The sequence below is a fragment of the Phaeoacremonium minimum genome (genome assembly GCF_000392275.1).
Source record: "Phaeoacremonium minimum UCRPA7 unplaced genomic scaffold PA7_03_scaffold_160, whole genome shotgun sequence".
NCBI classification, from domain to species: Eukaryota; Fungi; Ascomycota; class Sordariomycetes; order Togniniales; family Togniniaceae; genus Phaeoacremonium; species Phaeoacremonium minimum.
The window spans coordinates 240,488-256,837 of record NW_006921067.1 but is presented as its reverse complement, the minus strand read 5'-3'; the positions used below and the strand labels follow the sequence as shown (position 1 = coordinate 256,837).

Sequence of the window (16,350 nt, the reverse complement as noted above, 5' to 3'; positions counted from 1 at the left end):
AAAAGTGTTCACATGCCTAGATATATACTGACATCATCTGCTTTATCGCACAGATTTTGATTCATGTCTCAGCAGCTGGCTCGTGGAATCTATTTTCTTGGGCTCCAAATGACAACCTACTGTCTGACCAAAAACTCTGGTACTATGCTTCTCCAACAGATTGGACAGGACGTACCATCTAGCAAAATGCGTATTATTAATTATTATTCTGGATATATTGAGATAGACATAGTTAAAAGTGATATGAGAGGAAATAAAACGTCAGGTGTTATTACTTGGGACTCGCGTTAGTATAGTCGATTGACCCAGACCACAAACTGAAAAGCTAACTTCGATGTCAGCTGAGCTTGCTGGTGGTTTCGCTGTCTGGGTTACCACGCCTGAAGCCGGATTTCTCTACGGGCGTTTTGTTCAAGCTGCTTGGGATGTGAATGAGCTGATGGCCGGCACGATGAGAGAACTCATCGAGAAGGATTCCTTCTCTTTTAAGGTCGGGATTCTTGGATTTCACCCCTAAATGCCGTTCGCACTGTCGCTCCATCGAGCTCATCATGGTCTAGTTGTCTAGACAAGCTTAGACACTGATCGAATTGTTCGTAAAATATTGTAACTCGGATTAGAAACAAGTTGTTCTACTCAAGCCATAATTACAGCTTAGTAGACAAATGATACGATTCTCAGTGAAGATTACTTGGACCAAACTGGTTACTAACATCGCCAATACAGAATAATTCATTGCCTTAAAGCCTGAAATCTCTCTGCGAGACACCCAACTTTTCGCTACAAACAGTCACGAGAGCACTTGCAGTCAGTAGCTCCATCCTTTCACCGTATATATTTGGGTTCGCCGTCCCATTCATAGTGAAGAATTCGAACGACAAATAGGGGTCAGGGGTTATAGAAAATCACGTGACCACACCCAAAACACCACGTGTAATGGCGCGTATTACCTGGGCAATAAGCCATGCCGCCTGGTAGTAAACGTCCTGAGAGTAAGATAAAAGCTGCTAGTCTAAATTTATCTAGATTATCATTTGTTATTTCGGGTGCACAACCCATGGTATATTCTCGAAATCCACTGGGATCGCTGGGTAGTAATCTGTAGGAGTAGGACCATGTTGAAGAATGGGGGGAATGATACCGCCTCATTCCGGACCCGCATTAACATTGACCCTGACCAAGCAATGCACCCTCCCTTGGCGTACCTGCTGCCATAGCATGCTCAACCACACCTTGATACCCAATTCGACCACTCTATTCTATGACCTCCTGCATTATCCTGGATATAGATAGAGGCCCTATACGCGATTCTATGCTGTTTTCGTACCGTCACTCGATAGGCGGCGACTTATTACTCTGGAAATTAGACGCGGTGTTGCAGCGGGGACTTGTCGATCGCTTCTGTCTGACCAGCAACATCGCCTCCTGAGCCTGCAACTCCTCTCATCAACCACCCTACCGAACATTCTTGCCTTGAAGCTCTCTAGCAGCCAAAGCTCGTCTTAAAGGGACACTCTTCCCTGCCGACAACTAACCGACTTCGGGCACGCTTTATCCCGGCTAGTCATCCCCCGGTATTGGCTAGCAACTACTCGACCGACCGATCGACTTCCGCGCGTGCAAGCGACCACAGTGACTCGGCAAACACGTGCAGTATCGTGACGCGAAGCCTGCGACGCTCTCCTCTTGATGTCGAAGCTAGACTGTTAGACTATCGAGTACTCGAGTACTTAAAGACCTCTACTTGACCAATCGTCGAGAATTTGGCGTCCATTTCGTGGACACGAGGTTGATACTGGAGAAGGACCAAGGGGACCGCTCTGCATAGCAGGCCACCATGTTGGGGCCTGACTATAATGGCGATCAGGCCAGCGACCGGATTCAAGGCCGTCGGTCTGCGGAGGAGGTAAGCTATCACACGGAGCGCGAGTTGGGCAACGCCTCGCCATACCGTCCGCGACAAAATGGCGGGTATGGAGATCTGTCAAGGCCTCCAGGATCCCCGGCCCTGAGCGCCAGCGATCGAGATCGAGACCTAGATCCACGACGCAGCGAGGAGCGCAATAGATCGAGGGGTCGAAATGGTCGGACGGCAAGCGGGCAAGTTCGAGTGTGTAAGAAGTGTGGGGAGCCCTTGACGGGACAGTTTGTCCGCGCGCTGGATGGTACATTTCACTTGGATTGCTTCAAGTGTCGAGTAAGTGGATCATATCGGAAATCCATAATTGAAGCGAAGCTGGCTGACCATATTGTTCATATAGGATTGCGGTCAGATAGTTGCATCCAAATTCTTCCCTGCAGACGATGGTAACGGCGAGGGGCAGTATCCTCTTTGTGAGACGGACTACTTTCGCCGCCTTGGTCTTCTCTGCCACCAGTGTGGTGGTGCCTTGCGAGGGTCGTACATTACCGCATTGGATCGCAAGTATCATGTAGACCATTTCACATGCTCACTCTGTCCAACTGTTTTTGGAGCGCAGGACAGCTACTACGAACATGACGGCCAGGTCTACTGCCATTATCATTACTCAACTCAGTTCGCGCAGCGCTGTAACGGTTGTCAAACGGCCATCCTCAAACAATTCGTTGAAATTTTCCGCAACGGGCAGAACCAGCACTGGCATCCAGAATGTTACATGATCCACAAATTTTGGAACGTGCGCCTCCTCGCACCGCAAGACACGCCTAAACAATCCCACGATTACGATGATACGGCCGGCAGAGACTTTGTACGACAAGAGGAAGAAAAGATGGAGGACAAAGTTTACCGTATATGGAGCGTCCTCTCCACATTCGAGGAATCTTCAGCTGCTTGCATTTCTGATATGCTCTTGCATGTTAGTAATGGAGCCTATGTCGATGGTGTACTGGTTGCGAAGAAGTTTATTTGGCACGTGGATGTCTTATTTCAGTCTGCAGACAGACTAGACTCTACCATGGTAAAGCTCGATATGAAAGGTAAGCCACATCTTTTTCTTCTCACTACGGGGTGTACTTGAGACTGACTATTATTCAGGTCTATCCTATGGACGGGAAGCCAAGCTGCTCTGTAAGAAGATCGTAGCTTTTTTCTCCCTTCTGTCCAAGACGCAGGACAAATCTTCCCGTAAGATTGGAGTTACACAGGATCTGCTGTCTCTAGTAACTGGTCTTGCACACTACTTGAAACTTCTCATCCGCATTTGCCTTCAAGGTGCTCTCCGTATCGAAAAGGAGCGAAACACCTCTGACGGGCTCTACCAATTTCTTGATGACCTGAATGATCTCGACCCTCTTCGAAACGAGGAAGGCACTGCTCAAATCACCAGTGGCATGGCACGTCTCTCAGCTAACGACTCGGACCAATGTACATTGTGCCACAAGCCTATCGAGGATGAGTGCGCGAGGAACGGCGAGAGGAGGTGGCATCTAGGCTGCATGGCATGTGCAAGATGCGGCAAGGAGCTCGGGAGAGACCTTGATCAAGCACGGCTCAATCTCTACGACCAGAAGATCTTTTGTACCAACTGCCAAACTTATAGTTCGGACAACGCGCCACCGTTCGAGCGGGTATCGAAGCTGCAACAGTACATATTCCTGCTCAAGGTTGCATTGGCACGTTTATTGGAGATCTTGAGGAGCACTGGCGCTCTTCCCCCTGCGTCCGGAGACCAAGAGGTGAATGGGTTTGATTCGGTGGACGATTCCCGACCTGTCGGAGATAGGGACCTACAAAGACCTCAAACCGATGTCAGATCGAAGTCTTATGCCGGAGAAAGAGAGCATCACCGAGAATCTTCATACGAAAGCACACTAAATGATGTTCGAAGGCTCAGAAGCACCCGTCTTGATAAGCATTTATCGGCCAGCTTTAGGAAGGCTCGCGCATCTCGCTTAATGGATGAGCCCGGTGCGGAAGGTGGTCCGGCGAACAAACAAGGATACCAGATCACAGAAGATCAAGCTGGTGAAGACTCAAGCATGGATCCTCTTTTTGGACACCAAGATGCTCTTACATTGGATGACATACCGCGCATTGTTGCAGCTGAGCAGAAGAGAGAGCAACGTCCCGCATATAAACCTGGACGCCAAGAGCTCTTCCGTTCTCCTGCTACGGAACCATATGTTGGCGCTAGTCACCCACGATCTCAGTCTGCGACCAGAGATGCTGATCGAGGATTTGGCTCAGAACCATCTCCCCAGTCCGGGGGTCAGAAGTTCATCTCCGAGCTATCCCCGATGGAATATTTCATTGTCCGACATCTTGCAGTCTTGACCATGCATCCCATGGTGGAATCAGAATTCAGCCTGGAAGAGCTCCTCAGCTTCATTGAGTCGAGAAAGCCGGCCACGTTCTGGAACAAGTTTGGGAAAGCCTTCAAGAACGATGGCAAGAAATCAAGCAAGAAGAAGGGTATTTTTGGTGTGCCGCTCGAAATCATTATCGAGCGAGACGGTGCCGATTCGACCGATGGCGTTGGTCCCGGTACATTGCGAATACCCGCAATTGTAGATGACATCGTCTCCACCATGCGAAAGATGGATCTTTCTGTCGAAGGCGTGTTCCGAAAGAATGGAAACATTAAAAAGCTCAGCGATCTTTGTGAAAAGATCGATAGGGAAGGCTGTGATAATATCAACCTCAGCAGCCAGCCTGTCGTCCAAGTTGCGGCTCTTCTGAAACGTTACCTCCGCGACTTGCCTGATCCGTTAATGACGCACAAACTCTACCGGCTGTGGCTGACAGCTGCTAAAATACAAGATGACGACAAGAGACGACAGTGTCTGCATCTCACCTGCTGCCTGCTTCCCAAATGCCACCGGGATTCTCTTGAAATATTGTTCTCCTTCCTGAAGTGGGCGGGTTCTTTTCATCAGGTTGATGATGAATCAGGCTCCAAGATGGATATCAAGAACCTTGCCACTGTCATTGCGCCAAATATCCTTTACACAAATGCAAAGACGGCCGTACTCGATAGCGATCCCATGTTTGCTATCACAGCTGTAGAAGATCTCATCAACTATATTGACGAGATGTGTCTGGTTAGTTCGACTTCATGAGTTTTTTGTCTTACGAGTGTATACTTATATTTTATCACAGGTTCCGGATGATCTTGTTGATGTATTGAATGACCCAACACTCTTCAGCAACAATGGCGAGATCACAACAAAAGAAATACTAAAACGGTTCGGCGATCGGCGGGTCAATGGTCCCTCATACGGCGACGTCAACGACATAGTTGGTCAAACCAGACCCCAAGCAAGGAGAATAGAGACGGATCCCGCAGGCTGGCCTGAGGAGCGAAGTGTCCGTCCTGTTCAAGAACCCATTGCACCCTATGCCAACTCAGCCCAAGGCACTCCACCTCCTAAGTGGAGAAATCCTGATGATCCTCATCCGTCACCATATGGGCAATCATTCGAAGCGTCTGATGCCAGCACGGGCAGCGCTGACCCCAACCAAAGGAGGGAATGGAGAAACTCTGGTTGGAGTAGACAGAACAGCTCAGTTGGCATCACTGGAACTGGCTAGAGCATGTTCTGTCCCTGAAATGAATACATACTGCAGTCACGACAATACCCCCGGCATGAGCGTGTTTATATTCCTTGTTTAGACTCTTACGACCTGGGTTGGAAGTCATGAGCATCGTTGGAGGCGTTTCCCTTTCCTTCTTTTGACTATTATTCGTTCGCTTGCGGACGTGAAAGTCGACGACATACCTCGTGAAGTTTTTTTATGCTACAGCTTATATCAGAAAAGGATGGCGATTTTGTCTTGGAGTAGAGTGGATGCGCCTGCTGTTGAGCCTCAAGCTTCCACCAAGAAAGGTATTGGGGCTTTGCAGATGTCTTTTTCACTCTTGCTGCTTCTTCCTTTCGGCAAGCTAGGCGTTTGAAATTGATTGAGGAATGGCGATCAAAACCTGATACGCATTGCTACAAAAGCATTTCTGTCACGGACCTGAAGGTCGTTGAACAATGATCGCACAACCAATATTTTTAGCCAATGAAAGTCCAAATGATTCTCGCACCTCTTACATGATCGCATCTTGGGAAGGAAATGACAAGTAAATCATGACCTGGGGAGCATTGAAAGAGCATGATTATCGTATTACATCATCTAAGTAATCGTAACTGTACAGGGTATGGCGAATTAGATAATGCGTTTTGGCTTGACTATTTCTTGCAAAAAGTCAAATCATTTCTTGATGGCGGCAGTTTTTTCCTGGTCCAAAGTCCATCTGACAGCTCTGCGAAGGCCGTCTTCAAGGGGGACGATAGGCTTATACCCGAGACGCCTCTTTGCTTTGCTAATATCATAGTATCTCGTCATGGTCGCGTACACTACTCTCTGTCGAGTGAAGGTAGGCGATTTCCTGATTATAGCGTAGAATAGCTCGCTCAATGATGCCAGGGTTAAACCGACCTCACGAGGCAGGACCCAGACATGGTCCGTGCCGTATTCGGATCCGGCTTCGTTCCAGATCACTCGAGCAAAGTCCCAGAAGTATATCGGGCTGTCGTTGGTGATCAAGAATGCCTCGCCATCTACCTTCTCGTGATCTAGGGGCATGATATTCGCCTCGGACGAGTGGAGAAGAGCCCTCGCGGCAAGGAGATGTGCATGTGCTACGTTAACCACATAGGTAAAGTCAAACATGTTGTTGTTCTCGCCGATCTGCCAGTGCGAGCGCTTCTCCCGAAGGATATTGACCATGTGATATAGAACCATCTTGTCTCCCTCGCCCACAATACCTGATGGTCGAATGGCTGCTGTAAGGAGCTTGTGGGATCCGTCGCGGTTCGCCTTTAGCACCAACTCTTCGGCTTCGGCCTGAAGTATTCATTAGCAAATGTGTATACAAAGCCGGAGCCCTTGATAACACACCTTGGTCTCGGAGTAGTACTCTGTCTGATCCTTGCCTCGGATGACGGGCCATCGCTCATCGGCGTTGATCAGGTCATCCTTGTTATTGCTCAAAATGCTGGCAGAGCTGGTGTAGACTAGAGCCTTGACACCGGTTTTCTGGCACGTCTCAACCACGACCCGTGTTCCATCGACGTTGACCTTTTTGAAGAGAGCATCGGCGACCTTGGCTGTTGCTTGGACGGCCGGGGATGCCGTGTGGATGACTACGTCCGGCTTGACCTTCTGGAAGATGGAGAGCATCTTATCAGCGTCGGTGATATCCGCCTCGAAGTAATTTACACCGTCTGAGTCCGGCCGTCTGTTCACGGAGCATCGCAGGTCAATTACTGAGGGCTCGCTTGTGTATCTTTCGAGTAGGAGGTTGACGACGTGGTGGCCCAGGAATCCACATCCACCGATGACTATGGCCTTGCCCAAATTGGGCTTCTTCTCTGATGCCATTGCGATTGTCACGATATTGCTTAGCTCTCGAGGCTGAATAATCGACTCGAGAAGTCCAATGGCATGTGGGAGAGCGAAGAGATGGATGATGACAGTGTAGCAATCATTAGCGGTCTGCGCCGGAAAAATTGCTGAGATCAACTCCGATTGTTCTCTGCAGAATGGTGAGGGACAAGCCTTACGAAGCCCCCTGCAGGGGTTTCACATTAGTGCTCACAGGGGCTAGGTAACCTCCAGGCTTGGTGCAGCTTCCCGAGCAACGAGCAACGAACACATTAAGCCATTCTAGGTAGCCACCCCTCCACCCCGCATTCTGTCAAAGGCAGCTCTCATCATTGATATACTTTAATTAGGTAGCTTCACACCCACCCATTGACGATTCACAAGCTCACCATCATTGCTGCCTGTGTCAAACATTTGCTCTCTCTAGATTTACCGTAGACTCTTGTCTGTTATTTTCACACACTGCAGCATGTTTTATTTTCTTGGATTAGATCACAACACTTCTGGTGATCGTCGCAGACATGAGCAGTCGTGAAGCTGAAACAGAGATCCTTGTGCACATCACAGCTGCCAGCCGGGCTTCAGATGACGAGTGCTATCGAGGGCTAGCCACGGCTTACTTGGATTTTCAACCATCACAAAGAATCAATTTTCTATTACATGAAGACAGCCAATCAACCAACCCTCTGATTTCAGCCTCGGGACGGCTCCTGGAGTCGCCCGAGGCGTCCTTTCGGAGCGTCTTGGACAACAACGCGTCACCGAGACTTGCTTCAGGGAGAAAGAGAACCTTAGATGAATCGCAAGCCTCACAATACCAAGATCTGTCTCAGTCATCTTGGTGCGCGCCTCCTAGCGTCATCGCGGACTCGAATCCGGATAACGACATCAGCATTGCGGCTTTATGCTCTCCAACCAGGATTCTGGAACATTATCTGCAGACTATTGAGAGCTCGTCTCTATCATCTCAGGAGCCTCGCTCTGGAGCCGATGCCAGCCTCCATATTCCCAGTAGCGATCATGACCATACATCACACTCAATCCGCGCGAAGGGAATTGCTCCGGAGGAGGTCTCATCGTCATTTGAAGGAGTACTTAATACACCGTGTCCGGCAACTCGCCAGCCTCAAGATAATGCAGACCCATCGCTGAATAATTCTTCTGACGTGGAGATTGAGGATAGCTTTCATGGCGAGAGAATCCCATGCAGCCAGGAGTCTCAAACACGCGATGCTTTGGAGGTCGTTGTCATTCCCGCCACACCAAGAGCAGGCTCTGAGCCGCCATTTTCCAAGCGTCTGAAGCGAAGTCCGGCAAAGGACAGAGTTCAACCTCTTGAGAGGAGCATTAGCGATGTGTTACCTCGAGGATGTCGGCCTGCTTACGGTGAGACCATGCGAGAGATCCGGAAGTCCCTCCACTTGAACAAACTTGAGATACATGCGCCTGGCCCGACAGTTAGCTGCGATCAAGTCAATCCGGAGACCTTGATAACCGCAAAACTGGCCAAGTTGGCAAAGGACCTTGAGCTTCACAAACGCTTCCGCCCAGACAAGCAACTTCGAGAACTACGCCCATTCGAGCGCGGATACTGGCTTGTGGATTGTTCAGAGTGGGATCTGGATCTGAAAGATAGGGCATGGGTTTTCCTCGGCAACTATATCAAAATGGGAGATGCGGCGTGGGGGATCTCCTGCATACGCGACTCATCCTATACCTGGATCCGATTGTACTGTTGGGGGTATACTGTAGGCCACATCTATCTGGTGCTTTATTTGGCAAGCGAACGGAAGCTACCACACCAATGGACGCATTGGTATGATGCCAGCGGCAAGCCCCAGATCACTGCTGGTCTTAAAGCGAAGTAATAGTCCATCACTTTTTTGGCTTCAGGAACAAAGGCGTTGATGTGCATTTCTGAGAGGAGCATTGCGATGATACCCTGGGTTCAGATCAATTGGCGTAAATTGCGTTATTGGACAGGCTGTCAAACTCTCATAATCACGATCAGGGATACAAGGAGAAAAGGGAACTCTCTGGACTGTTTTAGGTTCTAGGATATCTCACGATCATTTTCACAAAACATGACTTGACACTCATAGGGTATAAATTGACAATACCGTACAAAGCTAACACGAACCCGACAGTACAACTGACGGATGAAACAGCACACCCTCCAAAACAAAGCCTGACGACAGATGAGAATGGAGCGGCGAGGCCCGTAAGTCTCTCGGATACATAGTACCATGAAGTCCGTCCCGATTGCTGCCAGTGGCCATCTATGGATTTCCTGTTTTCCGACGCCGTTTCTCGCCCTGGCCAACCAATTTTGTGCGGTATTATACAATAGAGCAGATGTTATTCCGCATATTACTGATAGATATCTTCGCCTAGGAGGACTTAGTCGATTTGTCACGGCCAAGAATATTCTTGTAGTCCTTCTCATATCGTTCCGCGTCTGCCTTTGCGAGGTCCACGTATGTCTGCATACTTGTGTAAGTGAAAGGACTGGGCTGCCAAATATGAATAGAACTTACTTGGCGTTCAGCATCTCCAAGGCTCTTCCACTCTCTGGCGAGTATCACGGCAACTTCAGGGGCCTTTTGGCCGGGCCAGCTCCCCGACGCCCATCTCGACTTGGTGAAAAGGGAGTATGCCGAAACAGCTCTCTTGGGCTGACGATCATCTTGAATGAACCCTTTGATGGGTTGCTTGAACACTCTCTTAAGTCTTTGTCGTGCCTTGTTTGCGTCGTGGATCGCTTCTGGGGTATGACTCTCCACCCACGCCTTGTATTCAGCATTGTTGGTGAGCTTGTTCTTCTCGGCAATCTCCTTGTAGTTCTGTGACTCATTAGCTTGCCATCAGTCTGAGGTCAACATCGTCCACTATACCCACCTCAAGCTGACTTGCTGACAGTGCCTTGAAGGTTTCGGAAAGGCCCCTCATGGTGTTGCCCAGCCCCTCTGTGCCAACCTTCTGGCCCTTGAGTCCTTGGACTGTATGAACCATCCAAGCATTCTCGGGGAGACGAGTCGGTTCGGTGAAGAGAGCAATCTTCTTCAGCTCGCGCGCCTCTAGTCTCTTCTTCTCCTCTGGAGTTACAACCTTCCTGACCTTCTTGGGCTTCGGCTTGGCTACTGCCTTCTTCTTCTTCTTTGGCGCCGCCTTCTTGGCTGTGGTCTTCTTCGCACCAGCCTTCTTAGTGGGACGACCCTTGGTGGCGAAGCCTCGAGAAGATAGGACTGAGCTGCGTCCAGAGACGACGATGAATTGGCGACGAGCGAGAGTGACACGTGAGCTGAGGTGGCCGAGGGAGGTGGCCGGCAAGGAGCTTGCGGCGCGCCAGGCCTTGGCCGCGACCGGCCGGACTGAAGTAAACATTGTGTCGAAAGCTGTTGTGCAACGGCGAAGCGATTGCTTGTGATCTGGAAATGTCAAGACCGCCTCCGAGAGCCACCAAAATCTCCGAACTCTTCCTGGTACCTGATCAGGAAGACCTGAGATGATGATGGATGTGCTTTGCCAAATGAAACAGGGGGCTGGGGGATCGTAGTGATATGGGTCGGGGATGGCGCGTTGGGGTAGGCACGGTAGGTAGTAGCTACCAACGCTAGCCTCCCTTACATCACTAAACTCAGGTTGCGGCGACCTCTGTCTTAGCTTACTGTGGAAAAAGAGCTGTAGCTGGCTAGGCCACAATAGAGCTCATCCGGACTAGCGCAATTGTATATCCGTTTCCGACACCTTCAGCCCCGCCCACCCAAGCTTGTGACTCGCGATCAACCTAGTCTAGATTCTCTTCGCCATCCAAGTCCACCTTCAAACGCATCGATTTCATCGCCGTCAAGAAACACAGATATCGGACGTTGGGAGACGGGCTTCACTACAGTATATGCCGTGGCTGATTCCGGATTGTCACATTCTGAGTTGGTCATTTGCAACGACAGTCGGCAGGGACATCGAACCCTAGTCGCCACAGCACTTTTGAAGCCTTTTGGTTTCGTCAAAAAGTAGTACTCACCGAAGTGACTTGCTGAGCCTTAATTTACCAGCCGCGATGGCTCGCCACAGGACATCTCGCTCACCATCTCCTGCAGGAAGCCAGTATTCGGCAAGAAAGAGTCGCAAAGATGATGATAGGCGCGACCGTGGCCGCCGGGATGACACCCGCGACTACAGGCGTCGAAGTCGATCTCGCAGCCCCGCAGATGTGAGGAGACACCGTGGATATGACCACCCCGATAACCCTTCTAACCGCCATGATGCACAGCGTCGATATCGAGACAGAGACTACGATCGAGAGCGCGACTCTTATCGCCGCCGAGATCGATCCCTAGAACGCAGGGATGACGACTTTTATCGTGGTGGAAGGCGGGATGGCGGCGCGCATAGGGACAGGCGTCGCTCCCGGGATAGGGTGGCAGACAGAGACCGCTCTCCAGGCCGGCGGCGCCCAAGAAGCAGAGATGGTGAAAGAGACAGAGATCACCGAGCAAGGCGAGACGACTCCGTAGACAGGACTCGTAGTCGACGCGAAGGTACTGCTGACTCTTCTACCCGAAGCAGAGGTGATGAAGCCCGGCAGCGCGCCCCTGCACCTGCACCACCGCCAGCTACCAAAGAAGCAGAAGTACGCCCTATTCCCCCATGCAGCCAAATTTGCACAGAGAATCATGCTAAAGCTATTATACAGGCGGCTAAGACCCCACAGACCCAGTTGCCGACCGATAAACAAGCTGAACGACTTGCCAAATTAGAAGCTTGGAAGAAGAAGATGGCGAACAAGGCCAAGGAGGCTGACGCTACGCCTGGAAGCACCAGAAAGCTCCTAGCAGAGATGGATGACAAGGCCAATGGTGTGTCGACAGGAGTCGCATCACCTGCAACTGGCACTCCTACTGTCGCATCACCAGGCACTCCACAGTCCGTACCGGATGCGTCTCCTGCCGTTGCTTACACTGGCAAGTTTGACCCTAAGGCAATCGCTAAGAAGGCTGCCCCTCGTCACGCTTCTCCTGCAGCACTAGGATTTATCAAAGGCCAACCGGCCGAAGTGGGCACTGTGGCCCCTAGCAGCACTGCGAAAGGTACGTTATCTTCTGAGCACTTTGAAGTCAACCTCGAGGCTGATGAACCGTGTTCAGCTTCTGCGTTACCCACAGGCAAGCCCATTAGTGGTTTTGGTTTCCATAAGGCCAATGTTACTACAGAAAAATTGCCTGCTAAACGCCAACTGATACTGGATGATGAGGAAACCTCCAAGCGCAAGCTAGCTAAGCTTCCTGATATGTCACTTGAAGATGCAGATGCCACCCCTTTTGCTAATCAAGATGATGATGATGATGATGACGATTTTGACGGCGATAACTTCGCTGGAACAGAAGAGGAAGCCGCGGCGGCAGCTCGAGCTGCACACGACCGCCGAGAAGAGCGCATATTACAGCAAAGCATGACCATGCAAGTCGATGAGAGTGAGAAGGAAAATGATAGCTCTGCTCCAGTCAACGGCGAAGCGCCCGCGGAAGAATCCGCGCCTCTAGTTGAGGAAGCTATGGAAGTTGATGATGATGTCGATCCCCTCGATGCATTTATGGCAGGGCTTGAAGAAGCCGGTCCTAAGGCTACAAATGGCTCGTTCCGGAAGGCGACAAATGGTAAGAAGTCTGTCGAACCGGAAGCCTACTTCTCAGACGATGAGTATGATTACATGGCCAAGGACGACGCAAACCCCGACTCGATTCTCGCTATGGCGGCCAAGCGTAAGAAGAAGGATATCCCAACCATTGATTACAGCAAGATCGATTTGAATCCCATTCGGAAGAATTTCTGGGTCGAACCGTATGAACTTGGCCAGCTGACGGAGGAGGAGGTCACTGAGCTTCGAGTGGAATTAGACGGCATCAAAGTCACTGGCAAGGATATTCCTAAACCCGTGCAGAAATGGTCACAATGCGGACTGACTCAACCCATGCTCAATGCAATTGAGAATTTGGGTTATGACAAGCCAACTCCCATTCAAATGCAAGCCTTGCCCGTAATCATGTCTGGTCGCGATGTCATCGGCGTAGCCAAGACCGGATCTGGTAAGACAATGGCTTTTCTTCTTCCTATGTTTCGACATATCAAGGACCAGGATCCTGTCAAGGACGACGGTCCAATTGGCCTGGTTCTCACGCCGACCCGAGAACTCGCAACACAGATATTTAGAGATTGCAAGCCTTTCTGCAATGCGCTTGGCCTACGCGCGGTATGTGCTTATGGTGGGCCTCCCATAAAGGACCAGATCGCTGAGCTCAAGCGCGGCGCTGAGGTGGTTGTGGCAACAACTGGCCGTTTCATCGATCTGCTCGCTGCGAATCAGGGCCGTGTGGTCAATCTCAGAAGAACGACTTACATTGTGCTTGACGAGGCGGACCGCATGTTTGATATGGGGTTTGAGCCGCAAGTCATGAAGATTTTCGCCAATATCAGACCTGATCGGCAGACGGTTCTGTTCTCAGCTACCATGCCCAGAATCATCGATGCTCTCGTCAAGAAAGTCTTGAAAAATCCAGTTGAGATTACTGTTGGTGGAAGAAGTGTCGTGGCCCAAGAGATTACTCAAGTTGTGGAACATCGAGAGGAGAAGGACAAGTTTCTTCGACTCCTGGAACTCCTCGGCGAGCTTTATGTTCACGATGATGATGTTCGTGCATTGATATTCGTTGAACGACAGGAGAAAGCAGACGACCTACTCAGAGAACTCCTTCGAAAAGGTTATGGATGTATGTCCATTCACGGAGGCAAGGATCAGGTTGATCGTGACTCTACCATCGCAGATTTCAAGAGTGGTGTTTGCCCAGTTTTGATCGCGACATCTGTGGCGGCGCGTGGTCTTGATGTTAAGCAGCTGAAGCTCGTTGTCAACTACGATGCGCCAAACCATCTTGAAGACTACGTCCACCGCGCTGGTCGTACTGGTCGTGCTGGTAACACAGGTACTGCTGTTACGTTTGTCACAGAAGAGCAGGACAACTGTGCTCCGGGTATTGCCAAGGCTCTGGAGCAAAGTGGTCAGCCAGTTCCTGAATGGTTAGATCAAATGCGTAAGTCATTCAGAGAGAAGGTGAAGTCAGGTAAAGCCAAAGATCAGTCTGGCTTCGGCGGAAAAGGCCTTGAACGACTCGACAAAGAACGGGAAGCCGCCCGTCTTCGAGAACGTAAGACACATAAAGCTGAGGGTGAGGAGGAAGAGGTTAAAGAGGAGGCACCAGCCGACGATGAGAAGACAACCAAGGCAGCCACCGCTATCCAATCCGCTGCCTCTGCCATCGTCTCAAGAGACAGCGCACCAAAGGCCGAAGATGACTCTAAGGCACCTGCAAAGAGCACACCTACCACAGCTGCTGCTGCCCCAGCAGCTAGTGGAGTTAAGGGGGCGCTTGACAAGGCCGCCCAAGCTGTCAACGATATTAACGCACGTCTCGCACGTGCTGGCCAGCTTCGCCCAGGTCAGCCAATTGACAACAAGGGGCCAGACGCCGGTGCCTTCCACGCAACACTGGAAATCAACGACTTCCCTCAGAAAGCCAGATGGGCTGTTACCAACCGCACGAATGTTGCTAAGATCCTCGAGGCCACTGGTACATCCATCACAACCAAGGGTACATTCTACGCCGCGGGCAAAGAACCCCCAGCCGGCGCCGAACCCAAGCTATACATTCTTATTGAGGGTGATACTGAGGTGGTTGTCAGTAACGCGCTCACAGAACTAACCAGGCTACTCAAAGACGGCACGGTTGCCGCCGCAGAAGCCGAGAGTCGTGCTCCTGCAAGCGGTCGCTACACAATTACTTGATCTCTCGTTTAATTGGAGGCTCGTTATCTCGTTCATGCCGAGACCTACCAAAAGATCACATGTCCTTTTTTGTCTCCTCCAAACCAAGGCGCATGAGGGATAGAAGGCGGGATAAGCACCATCACTTTGGAGTTGTAATATTCATATCGGTTTGGCTGCGTTCTAGGTAATTATTCAATACTGCTCGTCACAAAAGCAAATACCCCTGAGCAAGGTGGAGGGCATTGGAATTGGTAGCACATATGCGTCACCATAATAATAAAAATAGTGCCTCCTTGAAATCGAGATAATGCAGAATTGTGAAGAGCACTCGATGTCGTGCGCCGAGTCGCAACCTGCCTCCGCCAAGCCAAAACAAGTGCTGCTTCACGAGCAGAAACCCCTTTCTCTAGGGCGATATAACAAACATGCGTCGTCTCATTCATCATTAAATCTAAGATTGTCACACTAATTGTGACTGAGCGAGCCCTCCGCCGCTTCGATCTCACGCCGCCTGACCTCAGCCTCGCTGGCCTGCTTCAGCGTGTCTGCTCTGGACTGCTTCTTCTGTGACTGCAGCTGGTTGCCCAGCTTCCCTACCGGCCTGCCCTCGGCGGCCTTTGCCCTTGCCTGTTGGCCATTGTAAGAAACCTAGGCTTGCGAACGGGAAGAGCACGAACTTACCTCGGCCGCCTCGGCGGCTTTCCTCCGCGCATCGCTCGGGTTCGCGTTGCCCTCACCGCTGCTGCTGCCTCCTCCGCCGCCGCCGAGCGTGCGCGGGGGCCCGCCGACTGTCCTCTTGCCGGCGGTGCTGGGCACGGGCGCGGACTTTGCTGGCGTCGGGGCTGCGCCGAGCGGTCGTCCGGGCTGGGCGAAGGGATCGGCCTCTTGCTTGCCGCAGATGTTACCCATGGCAGAGGGCGGTGGCGGCTGTGCGTAGGGAGGGAGGTAAGGTGAGGTATGGATTGGGGTAGACAGATAGATAAGGATAAGAATAATCTCTCAAGCTGGACTCAGGTGGAGGTGAGGGGCACGCAGCGCGGGGGGGACTATCTAAGATGCGTGGAGAGGTGGTGACATCCCAGACGGCGCGGTGAGTCAGGGTGCGTATGCTTTGTGTGCTGTCGAGTGATGCAGTTTGAGAGTAAGTCTCATGATAGACCGGCCGAGTCTCTGG

At 51.0% G+C, this 16,350-nt stretch overlaps 5 protein-coding genes across 5 annotated transcripts; 2 read left to right on the top strand and 3 right to left on the bottom strand.

Moving 5' to 3' along the window:
- Nucleotides 1-2,706: 2,706 nt before the first annotated feature.
- Nucleotides 2,707-5,040, top strand: UCRPA7_2437 (putative rho-type gtpase-activating protein 1 protein; the record flags this gene model as incomplete). Its single annotated transcript, XM_007914940.1, has 4 exons — nucleotides 2,707-2,729; nucleotides 2,843-2,958; nucleotides 3,017-3,665; nucleotides 3,810-5,040. The coding sequence occupies 4 exons, from the start codon at nucleotides 2,707-2,709 to the stop codon at nucleotides 5,038-5,040; spliced, it is 2,019 nt and encodes a 672-aa protein (XP_007913131.1).
- A 1,138-nt stretch (nucleotides 5,041-6,178) lies between these two features.
- Nucleotides 6,179-7,351, bottom strand: UCRPA7_2436 (putative sterol-4-alpha-carboxylate 3-dehydrogenase protein; the record flags this gene model as incomplete). Its single annotated transcript, XM_007914990.1, has 2 exons — nucleotides 6,179-6,814; nucleotides 6,869-7,351. The coding sequence occupies 2 exons, from the start codon at nucleotides 7,349-7,351 to the stop codon at nucleotides 6,179-6,181; spliced, it is 1,119 nt and encodes a 372-aa protein (XP_007913181.1).
- Nucleotides 7,352-9,744: 2,393 nt separating this feature from the next.
- UCRPA7_2435 (putative hmg box protein) lies at nucleotides 9,745-10,738 on the bottom strand (the record flags this gene model as incomplete). The annotated part of the gene is made up of 3 exons (XM_007914977.1): nucleotides 9,745-9,837; nucleotides 9,892-10,197; nucleotides 10,253-10,738. 3 exons carry the CDS (start codon nucleotides 10,736-10,738, stop codon nucleotides 9,745-9,747), a joined length of 885 nt encoding a protein of 294 aa, XP_007913168.1.
- Nucleotides 10,739-11,619: 881 nt separating this feature from the next.
- Nucleotides 11,620-15,194, top strand: UCRPA7_2434 (putative pre-mrna-processing atp-dependent rna helicase prp5 protein; the record flags this gene model as incomplete). The annotated part of the gene is made up of 4 exons (XM_007914971.1): nucleotides 11,620-11,628; nucleotides 12,051-12,213; nucleotides 12,271-12,444; nucleotides 12,520-15,194. The coding sequence occupies 4 exons, from the start codon at nucleotides 11,620-11,622 to the stop codon at nucleotides 15,192-15,194; spliced, it is 3,021 nt and encodes a 1,006-aa protein (XP_007913162.1).
- A 447-nt stretch (nucleotides 15,195-15,641) lies between these two features.
- On the bottom strand, nucleotides 15,642-16,085 carry UCRPA7_2433 (hypothetical protein; the record flags this gene model as incomplete). The annotated part of the gene is made up of 2 exons (XM_007915010.1): nucleotides 15,642-15,803; nucleotides 15,858-16,085. The coding sequence occupies 2 exons, from the start codon at nucleotides 16,083-16,085 to the stop codon at nucleotides 15,642-15,644; spliced, it is 390 nt and encodes a 129-aa protein (XP_007913201.1).
- Between the last annotated feature and the right edge of the window lie 265 nt (nucleotides 16,086-16,350).